The 14,763-nt window shown below is 45.6% G+C and overlaps 2 protein-coding genes across 4 annotated transcripts; one reads left to right on the plus strand and one right to left on the minus strand.

Moving 5' to 3' along the window:
- Positions 1 to 134: 134 nt before the first annotated feature.
- On the minus strand, positions 135 to 3,827 carry LOC125994193 (calcium-binding protein 7). The gene is made up of 5 exons (XM_049763428.1): positions 3,685 to 3,827; positions 2,812 to 2,955; positions 2,343 to 2,455; positions 1,907 to 2,057; positions 135 to 1,807 (listed from the first exon to the last, which is right to left on the minus strand). The coding sequence occupies exons 1-5, from the start codon at positions 3,791 to 3,793 to the stop codon at positions 1,677 to 1,679; spliced, it is 648 nt and encodes a 215-aa protein (XP_049619385.1). The 5' UTR covers positions 3,794 to 3,827; the 3' UTR covers positions 135 to 1,676.
- fbxo21 (F-box protein 21) lies at positions 3,812 to 14,453 on the plus strand. 3 transcript variants are annotated; one of them, XM_049763158.2, is made up of 12 exons: positions 8,846 to 9,604; positions 10,219 to 10,354; positions 10,631 to 10,740; positions 10,910 to 11,031; positions 11,256 to 11,402; positions 11,475 to 11,614; positions 12,134 to 12,273; positions 12,345 to 12,524; positions 12,711 to 12,843; positions 12,919 to 13,109; positions 13,186 to 13,343; positions 13,583 to 14,453. In XM_049763158.2, the coding sequence occupies exons 1-12, from the start codon at positions 9,348 to 9,350 to the stop codon at positions 13,771 to 13,773; spliced, it is 1,905 nt and encodes a 634-aa protein (XP_049619115.1). In that variant the 5' UTR covers positions 8,846 to 9,347; the 3' UTR covers positions 13,774 to 14,453. The 3 variants fall into 3 exon arrangements, with proteins under 3 accessions (XP_049619116.1, XP_049619114.1, XP_049619115.1); XM_049763159.1 differs by lacking the exon at positions 8,846 to 9,604 and adding an exon at positions 3,812 to 3,929 and having other exon boundaries at positions 12,711 to 13,109; XM_049763157.2 differs by having other exon boundaries at positions 8,838 to 9,604; positions 12,711 to 13,109.
- Positions 14,454 to 14,763: the final 310 nt, after the last annotated feature.

Genomic DNA, 14,763 nt, shown 5'->3' on the forward strand with positions numbered 1-14,763 from the left:
ATTTGGCTTTAGCCACAGGCATTTCTAATCAACGGGCAGGTTGACGACATTTACCTGCTGGTTTGGTTGGCTACTACATATTAGTTATGGTCTAGCCACCAATAAAAAAAGAGTTGAGAGTTGTGTTATATGGTGTGTTTTATGTTTTATTTGGTTTTCTTTTGGGGGCAAAAAAAACACAACATTCCACAGACAGTTAAATGCTAACAGCCAATAAGACAGCAAGTCACGTCCCGTCAGAAACAGGAATACACTGAAAACTTCCACACTGTCTTAATGTGTGGATGTTTTTTTTTTTTTTTTTTTTTGTATTATGACAAGTATCAAGAAAATGATAAGGCAGTAAATTAACTATTTATTACTAATTCATCACATTGTATGTGTGGGACAATCATGGCGGTCACTTGTTTTTGTTGTGCGCTGCAGCGAGTTGTAAAGTGCAAAATGGGAAAATTGTTTACTTATTTACAGCTAGCACATGTGTGAACATGGCGGCATGTGTTGTAGATATGTCAGTTAATATTAGCATATGTGAACATGTGCGAATGTTAGCACAAGTTAGCATTGTATTAGCATGCCTGTTTGGGGCGTTTGTTGTACATGTAAGTTAATATGTTCCATTTTAGTGCATGTTAGCACATGCTAGCACATTTAGCCCTCATGTTAGCATGTGTGAGCTTGGTCACATGTGTTCTCAGTGTGACCGTTAGTCATTTTAGCAGTGGTTATTACATGTTAGCATTGAATTGGCATATGTCAACTTCATGGACATGTTAGCAATTAGCCTGTTAGCCAATCAGGTTGTTTCAAAGATGTGCTTGTGATTTATTGCCACATTTATGGGTGTCCCAACCCTATTGTATTGCCAAAATATTCATTTGATGCTTTATTTTTAAGATGAGTGTTTGGAACGCTGCTGAACGCTATCTTTGTTTATTGCTCGTTCACAATACATTCTGACACGCACGCACACATATACTCACGCACATACACACACACAAGCACACCGGCTCACAGTTTAGCATTAATACACAGTTGGTGTGATCATGACGTAAACGCTGACGGGTATACAAACACACGGTCGCTGAAGTCCATGCATAACATGCATAGATGAGGTTATTCCCGTTTGCTGCTGTTTGTCCACCAATGGCGCCCCCTGCAGCTTTGGGAGGCACAGCAGTACAGTGAACCCATGTTAGATTGCACACTATTAAGCAGTCATATTTGTATTGGGGTTTTTTTTACAGCACACAGCCAGATCTCAATTTGTCGAAGTGTAAGAGCCTCGGTTGCTTTCGATGCTGTGATTCTTCTGAATTTGTGTGTGTGTGTGTGTGTGTGAGGTAGCATTTGTGTTCAAAGTTTATTTTCAATTACCGTGAGATCAATGCTAATGACTTTAGCCTGTCTATGACGTTTCCTATTACATGTTAGCATTAAGCTAAGATTTGCTTCAAGTGACACGCCTTTTCTCTATTGTGTGATTTTTACCTTTTGTGGGTGGGTCGGTGATATAGCCCTGCGATAAACGGGGGTTCACTGTACTGTATTACACTCGCACGCACAAAAGACGTCACACGATGACCAGGCGTTGGAGCCATATGTGGTCCATGTGTCTTTGAAGCCCCTACGTCGGTAGAGTTTTTGTTGTCCGTTAAGTCTTGCAAAACGATTGACTATTTCATGCCGCTGCGCAGCACCTGATTGGCGGCGATCAGCATGACGCTGATGATGAAGGCGATGGCGAAGGCGCAGATCAGGCTCTTGCGCACGCAAGTCTGCTTGACCTGCTGCGTGGGGCTGGAACCTCCGCACCGGGAACGGCACAAAGTACAACGATTGAAGCCCTAAAAGTTCATCTTGACACCAAATTGGATTTTGAGAAGCGGGTCGCAGCGTTGCTTACTGTCGATGTCCACCTGGCAGTCCTCGGGGTTCACCATGTGGTTCTCCTCGGTTATGATGATGTTCTCGATGTCCTTCATGGACAGGTGGTCGCAGAAGGTGTCGTACAGCAGACGCTTCAGCTCCTCTACCGTAAGCTTCTGCATGTCACACTGACGCACCCCAAACAAGTCACAATCTTACTTATAAAATGAGTTGACCCCTGCCCCCCCTTGTTATGTAATACTACTAAAGCCTGGAACTGCCATTGTGAAGTAAACATTTTTGATTAACAAATATTCGAATGTATTTGTAGGCTAAATGCTACGATGCTAAAAGTAGCGCTGAAATAAAGGTTGGATTTTTTTTTTATTGCAACTAAAGAAAAATAGTTTTTCAGTCAAAAGGTTGCATGTGTTTGAATTCAAAAAGTGTTCTATTTTGTAAAATGACTTTACCTTCCAGAAAACTGAGTCAAAGTCAGTTCCGTTGAACTTGTCGGGCATGGCGGCCGCCGTCAACTTGGGGCCGAGCAGCGTGACAAACTCCTCAAAGTCCACCTGGCCGTCGCCTGACCAACAAATATAACCAAACTTACAAAACGTGGGGGGGGGTTAGGGGGGTGTTAACTAAAAATAAAAAATGTTTATTTACAAATATTTGCATAAAAAAAGAAAACATTTTAATAGTTTTCAGTGTGCCTTACATGAGGAAGACTCATTATAGTCAAAATGTCAAAGATGTGTTTATTTGGCGCACCTTCTTTTGTTGTTTATGTAAAATATACAAAAACTATTTAAAACAAAAAAAAACATACGTTAGATCAATAAATGAAAAATGGAGGAGTGGACGGTGGCGCGCCGTGGATGAATGCGGCCACGACACGGTGAGGGGTTTTTGGACTGTGAGTTTGTGTGCTTGCGTCACCATCCATGTCCAGTCGCTGTATGATGACCTCAAGCTCGACCTCGTTGGGCATGTATCCAAGGGAGCGCATGGCCATGCCCAGCTCCTGCTTGGAGATGAAGCCGTTGCCGTCGCGGTCGAACACTTTGAACGCCTCGCGGATCTCTGCACACACATGCAGACTGAATTAGGGATAGAGTGTTAACCTCAGCGGGAGACCATAAATTGAAGCCCAAACTCTTGTTTCAACTGAACCTTGGATTGAAGTTCTAATGTGAAACCCTAAGCCTTCTTTGAAACCTTCACCCTGATTTGAAAGTATACTTTGGAACCATAGCAAAATACTAAACAAGCTGTGCCACACAATGCTGCCAGGCAATAAGTGACCTCACAAATTGGAAATTGACTATTGATTGTGACCCATAAATTTTGCCTAGCAACAAGCACTCACACAAATACCCAACATGGCAACAATTGATCACTGAAATGCAAATTAGTGGCCCATGAATTCCGCCTAGCAACAAGTGCTTGTAAAACAATGTCCAATGACATCTGTCTAGTAACATGTGGCGACTATAATTCAAATTATTGTTCCAAGCAGCACAGAGGCAAATATGACCAATAATAGTGCCCTGCAAATTCTGCCTGGCAACAAGTGGATGTGCAAATGTATCGTAGCCAACATTTGTGTCACATGGTCACATGGACAAGTCGTCGTTTTTGCCGGGGACCGTGCAAACTATTGGCAAACTTCTGGCGAATAATCAACTGTTCAGCTCAGTGCTGCCCCGCGTGTGGCACAAAGTGCTACTACACAGAAGGCACTCTAAATTTGGACTTTCCTGCAAAAAGTTTCACAAATATGATCAAATATAATCTCACAAATTGTCTCACCTTCCACCTCGTCCTCAGGCAGGTTGACCGGGGGGCGGTAGGAGAGGATGTCCGGGATGGTGCACATGCCCCGGTACATGAGCGTGGAGGTGACCGGATGCATCGGCATGGCTGCGACCCTCTTCCCGGAGATTCCAGGAGGGTTAGGGGCGGCGGGATCTAGCTACGGGAGACCGACTCGCCTGGACGGCTACTAGGGGAGCGCATCGGAAGCGGCGGCAGCAGCAGCGAGTCCATGGAGCAAGGTGGGTGCAAGATCTTGCCTCGCTCACGGGAATTCATGAAAAGGATTAGAATAATAAAAACACACCCAAAAAAAGTCCATGTTTGGGTGCGCGCACACGCTGCGGCAGCGGGCTTGTGCATGGCGGGGGAGCCACTTGTTGGTTGCGCGCACTTCCCTCTCTCTCTCTCCCTCCCTCCCTTTTCGGAACCCCCACCCCACCCTCGGGAGAACGCTCACGGCGCTCAATGAAGCGTGCGCGAAAACTGAAGCAACTCCTTTCTCGTCGTCGCTGTCTGCCGCGTGCACCCAGCCTCTCTCCACCTCTTTTTTTTTTTTTTTTTTTTTACACATTGTTCACCTCTCCGCCCGCACCTTCATGGATTGTGCCACTTTTACCCTTAATTGGACCTGTAATCAGAAAATAGTATTTTTATTTTTATTTTTTTTTATTAAACAAGAGCCTCTGTAAATGATGCGAACCAATTCCCCTTGGAGCACCTCAGTCGTTTCCCCTCACTCAGAAGGTGGGCGACAAAGTCAAACCAGAAACTTTCTGCCTTCGAAAGTACTGTCACAACCCCCCTTTTTTTTTTTTCCTCCCCCAAAACATGTTAATTTTGTATTTATGTCCATCTCCTGGAAGCGTACCTCCACGGGAAGGTACTCAGCGGAAATCCCGAGGGTAATCCAGCTTTACCTTATCTGGTTTTACTGAACAGATGCATTTTTGTGCAGTGCGGCAGAGGGCTGATAAGGAGCAACAGTGCTGTGTGTGCACTTCCGCGGCGTCAAGATAACGCCGTGTGTGAGTGTGTGTGTGTGCAATGCATCACGCAGGTCATTAAAAGCAGCAGTTTGGTTCATTAAAGCACCCCCGCCCTCCCCTTCCAACAACCCTTTGATGAGACTTTATGTTCCATTAGGTGAGCGGCGCTCGGATGTTACATGATACGGATGCTCAAAAAGAAAGCTGCCACCCAGGGCTGGAATTGCCAAAAATACGCTGCACCCTCTTGGGGGTATAGATTTCGCACCAGATGTGATTTAAAAAAAAAAAAAAAAAAGGTATGAATAATGAAAGACTTTGATCACTTTGCAGCAAACATTGCAAGCCACGCCCCCGCTTTTGAAATATCAATAGAGTTGGTGCACTCCTTAAACGGACCCCAAAGTTGTCGATATCCATTGATGTCGTCAGGTCTTGCAAAAAAGACTCGGCACGTTTCGAATGTGGTGCAGCGGCACACGTAATGATCATGATTACACGAAATCCAGGTTCAGTTTTAAGGACAGCACAGTTAAAATGACTTTTTGTTTTTTCAAGGTGCGTGCAGGTCGGAATATTAAAAGTTGCAAAGCGGCTGCTCGAGAAACACCCGCGATTAGAATATCAGAGTGCCATTACATTTTTAGATGTCACACACTCCAATGATTAGGTGCACTGACTATGCCAAGCTGTTGAAGGGGGCTAAACACTTAGGCATCATTTTTTTCATCATCACTGAAACTGCTTTTGCCGTTTAAATTTTGTGCGTCCTCAAGGGTGGACTATGTCTTGTGCGACAAACCGGTTCGGGAAAAGCTTCTCTCGAGATACTCATTGAATGTTGCGGCACATCCAAAATGCCTCACGACTCAGAAAACCGTGGCGGGGAGATTTCAAGTCTTTTTTTTTTTTTTTTTTGTGGGCGGTATCATGAGCAGGAAAGAGTCACCAGCGAAGCCCCACGTCACACGCCATATCCTTGCTTAACTTTCCCGAACGGATCATGGCGGCTATTGAATCACCTCCTCTGCGCCGGGAGGAAAAAATCCATTATTTACGCTTCTCTCCGGGGAATGTGCGCCGCCGTCTTCACCAAGTTGACGCAAAGTGCCAAACGGAATGTTCCGGCTGGTAATGACAGCGGCCGCCTTGTCCTACACTCCCTGCCTGAATCGTAAAAGCCTTGTTAGCCGTGCGGCTACACGACGCCATTCCTGTCAAATCAAAATAGATCAAATAGTAAGCGCTGAGTTTTATTTTGCCCCTTTTGCCGTCACTTGTCGGACAAAGGCAGCAACGTCGTCCTCAGCTCTGTCATCCGTTCACTAGAACTAATTAAGAGAAAGTTATGTAGCTAGTACTGAAATTAACTCGGCCTGACGCTAACCCAGCCTGAGGCTCATAAAGATGACAAGAACTAGGCCCACAGCAAACTAGCTTGGTCTAAAACTTACTACACCTGACATTTTGTGGCGCGAAAGCCAGGACGGGATTGTCGTGCATGGAGGAAGAACGTTTCAATTTCCGAAAAAAAAAAAAGCCAAAACGGCACCTCGCAAGGCTAAAAATAGAATTTACAAGGGGGAGAACTTCCAGACCTGACGACAGTCGGAGCTTCATTTTGCAGAAGATGTGTGTGGCGGGGGATTGTGATGGGGCTCACAGAGCTCTCGCAGTGCCGCGCCACTTACGTAACTTCAAAGTCAATCCTGTTGGCCTACTTGAGAGTTTTGCCATATTCTTGACACTCGGAGAGACATTTTCGTCAATAAAAACCCCGCTACCTCTTTCTCGAGTTTACCTTTGGTGACATTTTAGCTTTTAGTAGCCATTGAAGAACAATTGTTGGGTCCAGACCATGCCTCTACAATAAAACACCCAAAATCGATTTCTTTTAGCGACGGGAAATTTGGTGAACATTTATTTGTTCGTTCATCTTCCGTACCGCTAATCAAATTAAAGTATCGATTTTACCATTCGCTTCTATGCCTAACCAAGAACCATACCAACCAAAACCAAGCAATGAACCAAACAAAGTTCATCAAGTAACATATACAAAACCAAAATTTAACAAATGAAAGAGCAAACAAATGATCAAACCGAAACAACCAAGTGCATGCTTTAAATCAATTTGCGGATGACATTGCACTTTCTAATTAATTCCCCGTGTGGATGAAATGCATCAAGATTAACAAACAACTTCTTTTTTTTTTCCAATCTGGAAAAACAAGTCCGCGGGAAATCAAACTGTTATATCCTTTTTTTTTTTTTTTATGGTGTTCATCAGGGAGCGTTACCGTGCAAGAGCTTCCATGTCTGAAAATAAACTCATTTGCATGCTCGCTAACTGCAGGCAACATTTGCCATGCAATTGCCCGCATTTCCCCATCAACACTTGACTGGGACAAATTGTCAATATTTTAAGCCAGGAAAAAAAAAAAAAAGAGCCAGATGACTCCTATACTCTGTGTGCATCCGAGTGCACGAGACATCAGTCCACCAGGGAAGAGGGGATTCCAAACAGTAAAATGGCAGCCGAGCAGCAACATTTCCCAGCGGAGGGAGAGATACGGTGCTCCTCTACACCCACACAGATGAAGGGAGGTTGGGAGGAAGGTAAAGAGCAATTTTCCCCTCTTGCTTGAGGCTAACTCTCCTACCTGAGTTATCCCGCTGGGATTATTTTCTTGCCCAGAGAAAAAATCAGATTCAGCGAGAAACCAAACTTTCTCCCTCTTGCGCCATTTCTTTTTTTTTCCCAGCAGTCATACGTTAAAATTCATCTTATCGCAATCCCCTCTGCATACTCAAAACGTATTAAGTGTCATGTGACTGCGAGGAGCTCCTTTTAGCCATGACTTGGTTGTACTTGAGCTCTTTTCAGATCATGTCTGAGATTTACACAGCCGACGGGTCGCAGGCGGCTTATCAGCCACGGTTTAGCAGAAATATCATTCTTCACATTGACAGAGAAACTACTGCCCTCACTAAATGATGAGACAAACTAAAAGAGGAGACTAATGAAAGCCATGTTTTAAAAAACGAGCAACCGAGCTAGAGAATTCAGACCCCGTCGTCTCGCCTGCCTCACAGCCGGACTCGTTCAGCTCACGCTCGACCGGGCCTCTGCGCCAGAGAGAAGTGTGGCTTTATCTCCAAAGCGCCTTGTCAAAAGCCACTTGTGGAGCGGCGTGCTTTCGGAATACCAAACAGGGAGAAGACACTGGCTGCGGATCCGCTGAGGCAGGATGAGCACTCGGCAAGACAACATGGACCATCTGACGAGAGAAAGACAAAACACTATGAAGGTCTAGCACAAACATTCAACTACACTCAATGTGCAACTGTGTGATATTACCCAACGTGTCTTTTTCCCAACCTCCTGTGAGTTAAGCGCCATTTTGTGCCCATCTTGCGGCCTGTCACGTCATTGAGTCAAACCCCGGGAGTCTAGAAACACACTTGACAACGTCTCCGGGCTTGCCTAATGAGCAGCGAGGGCCGGCCAAGGCAAGCAAATCAAATGGGCTCGACTTCAGCCAACGGCCAAACAAGATATCCACGGAAAAAGTTATTTAGCGCCTCTGATCAAAGCCGAGCGCTGCTTAAAGTAAAATTGAGTGTGCTGTGGAGCAGAGACTTGACTACGGGCGGAATACAGTTTATGAGCCTTTTTTTTTTTCCGCTCTGCAGCTTCTCGGACGGTTAAATTGGCCAAAAGGCGAGGGGGAAGCTTTTTGGGGTCATTACTGAGGCAGAGCTTCCAGTCTCTCTGGAGCTTGTCCACCTGTCAAAAAGAAAGTCTTCCTGTCAACTAAAGTCGGACGAGCTCACTCAAGCCTAACATTTTCATCCTTTCCTGGACTTTGACGGATGTGTGGACTTCCATACCAGAGCTCGGCCAAGTCGGCGGCTGCGTCTGGAGTGATGAGACGAAGCTGGGCCGTGAAGATCTCGCCTTGTAGGATGGAAGTCGCGAGAGTTAAGTGAATTGTGGTTTGCAGCGCTTGTTAAAAGATCAAATCATCCATCAGCATGATCTTTTTCATGAAAACTGCGCTGAAGTTGATTCATAGATAGTTGAACACATTTTTATTTTTTTTTATTTAGCACAGTACGGCAGTACCCAATTTTTTTTTTTTTTTTGCAACGCCAGCCATTTGAGGATCTCCAAAGCTGGAAAATGTTGATGGATTTGTGAGATCCTTATTTGTTCTCTAAAGAAGATGAATCATCACACCCGCTTCACCCTCGTCAGGATGCAGCAGTTTTCAGATAATAGTGGAATGGCAACGATGATTATCCACAGTGCTCTGCTGCCATCTAGTGACTTTCACCATAATGGCAAATTCAATCCGTGGGTTTTTGTTTGATCAAAAATGTTTGCTCTGTGTTCAGCTCGTCGTGGAAAATGTAGCTAACCCTAACTATTTTACATTATTGTCAAAGGATAACGACTTTTTTATGTAAATTCTGCATCACATTCTTGAATTTGAACCTAGATTAAGTTCGCGGCGCTGTACTGAGGGAGTAAATGCATCTTGCCCCGCCCTCTCCTGCAAACAACCAATCAGGACACATCACTTCTTTCCGCCCCGCCTTTTCGTCCAGCCCCCTGCGCCATAAGGAGGCGGGGCCGGGGCGATGAGGTAATCGGGGTAAACAGATAAGATGGCGGCTTGTGTCGCCGGAGAGCGGCTGTCGAGCCCGACCGAGACGAGGGCCGGGAGCGGCATTGAAACCGGGCACGTAAATCGAGACCGCTGCGGCGAGAAGTTGACCGATTTGCCCACTGAGTTATTGGAACACATTTTGTGTTTGCCGGTGCTCGACCACCTCGACATTTGTAATGTGTCCTGCTGCTGCCTGCGCCTGCGCGACGTTTGCCACGGCCGAGGAAAGGTGTGGGGGCACCAGTATAAACTCAGGTCAGCATAATTGCTCTTAGATGATTATTATGGCTATAGTCATAATAATCCTCTATGATTATTAATATTATCAGTAACGTCCTGAATCTTAATGTCTTTCTTGTGTCCTTTTCCTGGTTCAGTGCCCATTCACTGTCACTTCCTTACGTGAATATGATGCATCACCTTTTCACCGTTGTGAAGAGATGAACCATATTTTTAAAATTGATTGTTATTTTCTTTATTATCATTTTAAATTCTATTGCAGCCCGTTGTAAAACACATTTACTTATAAATGACCTTGAATATCACTTGGAAGGCATCTTTTCAGGAGTGAATTGATCAAACTGATCAGGAGTCGGCAGATGATCTTCAGTTTTCGTCCATCTTCTCTTCTCAACAGAGGCCAAAGAACTAAATAACCAAATTTTGGTCTAGGCAAAATACTGTAGTATTGTTGTTTTCCCCAACAAGCTTATTGTATTTGCAGAATTGATCTGATGCCCTTCAAATTGTGTGGATACACATACAAAAAGTTATCCACGCGGAGTACGCTCACATTTAGAGAGTTGGGAAGTCGTGACTTCAAATTTTGTAAGGTTATTTTACAGTTCTATTCTCACACCACTTTTCAGATGGCCGCGGTTGCAGAAGTTTTATCCGCAGAACGAGAGCTGCGACTGGCTGCTCGAGTACAAAACGCGCCATCGGGTGGGCATCCAAATCCGGAGGACGGTGGAGTCCATCTCCCAGCGCTTCTTCATGGAAGTGGTGAAGAGAATTAAATGTTGCATGTTTAAACACCAAACCACATAAGAAAAAAAAGCACTAAATGGCAACCACCATATTTGGGCCAATGTTACTGGAATGAGAAACCTTCACACAACTGCTACCTTAACACATTGCGCAGCAACACACCCAAGCTGAAGGCGCACAGCTCTAAATTGGGACTTGCCTGTGGTAAATGGGTAAAAAAAAATACAAAATCCACAATATAGTAAAATGCGAAGCGCGCTATGAGGACCTTGAAACCGATTTTTTTTCCAGCCATGCATCGGCCAGGTGCTGGGCGATACTTTCGCGGAGATTGAATCGCTGGGGCTGCCCGAACATTTCTGCGAGGATGAGCTGATCTTTATCCTCGAGGCTGAAAAGAGGTACGTAAGCGACTGCAAGTACATTGCTCGCTCCCCTTGATTTAGGAGTGCCCCCAGTTTACCCGTGCTGTTAAAAATGCTTTTTATCTTTGGATGTAAATCACTTTGATTCGTACTTCTCCTATCATTTGCTGAAACGCCTATTTGCACTCTCCTTGCCTCCACAAAGGAAAAGCCTGACGCTGAAGTACTATGCAAAGAAGATCCTTTACTTCCTGAGACAGCAGAACATCCTGCACGCTCTCAAGAGCTTCCTGGAGCAGCCGCCCGAGCAGCAGTCGGCCCTCGCAGGTGAGAAAACCATTGGAGCAAGCCTCTCGATGGCGTGACAGAAAACACACAGATCAGCCATTTTGTTTCAATCTTAGAATCCATCCCCAGATCATTTTATTGTCATTTCTCAGGGTTCCTTCAGAGGGCAACCCTTCCTAGAGGAGTCATCTTGCATGTAAATGAGGAATTGTAATCATCTCAGTCCGAACAGCTACCGCAAAAGTACGCACACGTGTGTCCAGGTGCCGTCCTGGTGGACCAATACTGCAACCCGCTGGCCGATGTCACGCCGGACGGGATCTCGGCGCAGCTGGACGACATCGCCGAGAAGGTCAAGAAGACGCTGCGGGTGAAGAATCCATCCCACCCTAGCCTTTGCGTGTCTCCAGGTGACCTGGCAAAAGAAAAAGTCAGTTAAAATGTCCGTCCTGGGGGTTGATACCCACTCTGTCGTCTCACAGGGGGCAAGCGTCTTCCGCTGCAGGACTTTGAGCTCCAGCGGCAGGTCCTCTGCGCCCTCAATGGCGTCTTGTACGACCAGCTGCAGTTCAAGGGCGACCAAGTGGACTACTACAACCCGCTCAACTCTTACATCCACCAGGTAGACTTCAAGATCTTGGGGAGTTTGTAGTTTAAGTTTTACAAAGGAGATTTCAAGCTGTCAGACTAAACACAAAGCCAGACAACCTTTTTAAAGCCACTAGCTTAATGCTAACACACGACGCAAAATGCCAGGCTGACAAAAAACATTGACAGGTGCAGTTATGATCTTTTTGGACATAAACGGTGCATCAACACATGCTGATGGACAAAATAAAAATGTGCAGAATTGTCTTTATCTCCTGTGAAAAAAAGGAGACTATTACACGGTTGTTCATTTTTATCTTGATCACTAGTACACTGCCCCCCGGTGGCCAAGTCCTGCACACATTAAGGAGTCGCAACCATGACGCAACCTGTTCACCTCTTGATATTGTATTTTATTCACTTTTGTCTTCTTATAAAGTAGAACAAGCACGGCTGGCCATCGAATATATTAATCGTGATCAAAATGACTCATTTTATCGATTGTATAAGAACTGTCTGGACAGCCCGTGGGACCCATTTTGTTGTGTCGCAGGTGCTGCTCCGCCGCAAGGGCATCCCCATAAGCCTCTCGGTGCTCTACATGACGCTGGCCCAGAGGTTGGGCGTCAAGCTGGAGCCCGTCAACTTCCCCAGCCACTTCCTGCTGCGCTGGTGCCAAAGCGGCGAACAAAGGTACTTGAAGGCAACGCTTGGTTTTCATCCACAGTTTTGCACTCTCAACACCGCGTGCCCACTTTCCGCAGGAGCGACGACATCTACGACTACGTGTACATCGACGCTTTCGGCAAAGGCAAGCAGATGACGGCCAAAGAGTGCGAGTACCTCATCGGGCACCAGGCCAGCGCCGACTACTACAACGGCATCGGTACCGTCGACGTGCTGCTCAGGATGGTGGGAAACCTGCTCAACATCGGGAAAAGAGGGTACTCGTTCATTTGATTGTCTACATTTGGTGTGTGCGTGCTAAAGCAACAGGGGGAAGGTGCCACAACACATTGCAATGCAGAATTCCGGCCATGGGGTGGGCGACACATTAGTCATGTGCCGGCCAGTACGAGAAAGAAGACCAACTAGATAGATGCCGCTTTTCTTTTGCTTTGTTTGTGGAGGGAAATCAACGAGAAGTCTTACCAGCTCCTGAGGGACACGCTGGACCTTTTCCTCACCATCAACCCCGACAACGTTCCCTACCTTCTGCTGCAGGCCAGGCTCTATTTCCACCTCGGCATCTGGCCCGAAAAGGTGCTTCCTCTCACGCGTACTTCACGCATGCTTGCTCTCACCGACGTTGCTCCTCCCTCGATCGGTCCCGGGCAGGTTTTAGACATCCTACAGCACATCCAGGCGCTGGACCCGTCCCAGCATGGCGCAGTGGGCTACCTGGTGCAGCACACGCTGGAACACATCCAGCACATGAAGCACCCCCCCGCCCCCGAGGTGAAGCAGCGCGGGGCGGCCGACCACCGGGACGTCCGCTACTCCGTGGGCCTGGTCATGAAACACAAGAGGTACATTACGGGGGCAACCTCAGCAGCGCCTCCCCAGCCACTCTTGTCCATTTTGCCCACCTCTCCTGCGTTTCAGGTCGGGTTACAACTGCGTCATCTACGGCTGGGACCCCAAGTGCACCATGAGCCAGGAGTGGATCACCACCATGAGGGTCCACCAGCTCCCTGATGGAGCAGAGCAGCCTTTCTTCAACGTCCTGGTGCAGGACGGCACCTGCCGATATGCCGCGCAAGGTAAAGCGATCCGATTAAACCCAAAAGATGGGAGAGATGCCCCTTGTGAGGTTTGGAAAACGGGTGAATTATAGTTATCATAAAACTCTGTCACAAACATTTTTTCCCCCCCTTTCTTGATTTTAGGTTTTTGAATTGCCGTATTTTAAATGATTCAAGACTCCAAATTTAAGTGACTAAAGACCTTAAATTTAACTGTGCGTATTTTTAAAAGTCTAATCCTTTTTTTTGTTGTTCAGAGAACCTGGAGCTCCATCCAGCCCCCCTGGAGATCGGGCACCCTGAGGTGGGTCGCTACTTTTGCGAGTTTGCCCACACGCACTACGTTGCCAACGATGAGCTGCGGACGCGCTATCCCGATGACCCAGATCACACAGAGGAGACAACGCGCCACTTCTACCCGCACGTGCGCCCGCCCACACCCTTGTAGCCACAACGTTTGCCGTTCGCTCACATCCAGCTGGGAGATTTAAAAAAAAAACAACAAAAAAAACAGTCGCCGGCCACTTTAGTAGGTACACCCACAATGGCTCATGCAAAGTCTTTTTTTGTTTGATTGTTTTAAAGGATCGGGTTGTGAGTGCTGTTTCTAATGGTTTGACCCTCTTGTGTAGAGAACCAAGGCAGCCAAATTATTAGAAACATCAACCGACTAGTTGTAATCATTCATATTTAACATTTGTGTCGTATGTGCATGTGCCAGTTTTGCATTCATTCTGGTGTACTGCGTTATGATGTACACTAGGAATGATTTTTTTTTTTTTTTTAAAAAGGAATCTAACCATATTTTCAAATGTACTCTACTAAAGCAAATACGAAAAAAGGTTAATGAGAAAAATACAAAAATCCAGTCATTGTCTTGTCATCCTGAAGGGTAAATTCAAATTATTGTGTAATTAATTCTCTAACTTAAAAGGAGAGACAAAGTTAACTTCGGAACTAAACTATTCAAATTATTTAAACCACTAAGTGGGGTTACATAATATGAGTGCTTTAATCGAGAAGGGGATTGGAGTGAGACAGGAAATATTGTTCTTACCTGAAGGCTATTTATTACTAAGTGTCTGTTATTTGTTCACCTCAAGTAAATTATTTTTATATAAAAACCCACCTGGACTCTGGCTCTATTTTATGTCACTTCACTCATTTGGAACAGAGAACTTTTCCAGCAGTAAGATAGTTAATGTGTACTGCAGGACAATGGATAGGTTTCTTTTTTTTTTTTTAATTGTTACAAAGACCAATACAAAATGCACCTAAAATGGCATGATGATGCACCGTTTATGTACAAAAGGATCATAACTGCACCGTTTTAGCTTTGTGTTTAGTCTGACAGCTTGAAATCTCCTTTTTAAAACATAAACTACAAACTCCCCAATATTTAACGAAAGTGTAGTTTGCAGTTTTCATTTTATTATGC

Source organism: Syngnathus scovelli, chromosome 3, assembly GCF_024217435.2.
Source record: "Syngnathus scovelli strain Florida chromosome 3, RoL_Ssco_1.2, whole genome shotgun sequence".
Classification (NCBI taxonomy): domain Eukaryota; kingdom Metazoa; phylum Chordata; class Actinopteri; order Syngnathiformes; family Syngnathidae; genus Syngnathus; species Syngnathus scovelli.

Coding starts and splice junctions, on each gene's coding strand:
- LOC125994193 (XM_049763428.1), bottom strand. CDS start 3,793: ATGCCGATGCATCCGGTCACCTCCACGCTCATGTACCGGGGCATGTGC. Junction 2,456..2,811: donor ACAGCGACTGGACATGGATG/GTGACGCAAGCA, acceptor TTTGTTGGTCAG/GCGACGGCCAGGTGGACTTT. Junction 2,058..2,342: donor TTGACTCAGTTTTCTGGAAG/GTAAAGTCATTT, acceptor GGGGTGCGTCAG/TGTGACATGCAGAAGCTTAC.
- fbxo21 (XM_049763157.2), top strand. CDS start 9,348: ATGGCGGCTTGTGTCGCCGGAGAGCGGCTGTCGAGCCCGACCGAGACG. Junction 13,110..13,185: donor CTGGTCATGAAACACAAGAG/GTACATTACGGG, acceptor CCTGCGTTTCAG/GTCGGGTTACAACTGCGTCA. Junction 13,344..13,582: donor CTGCCGATATGCCGCGCAAG/GTAAAGCGATCC, acceptor TTTGTTGTTCAG/AGAACCTGGAGCTCCATCCA.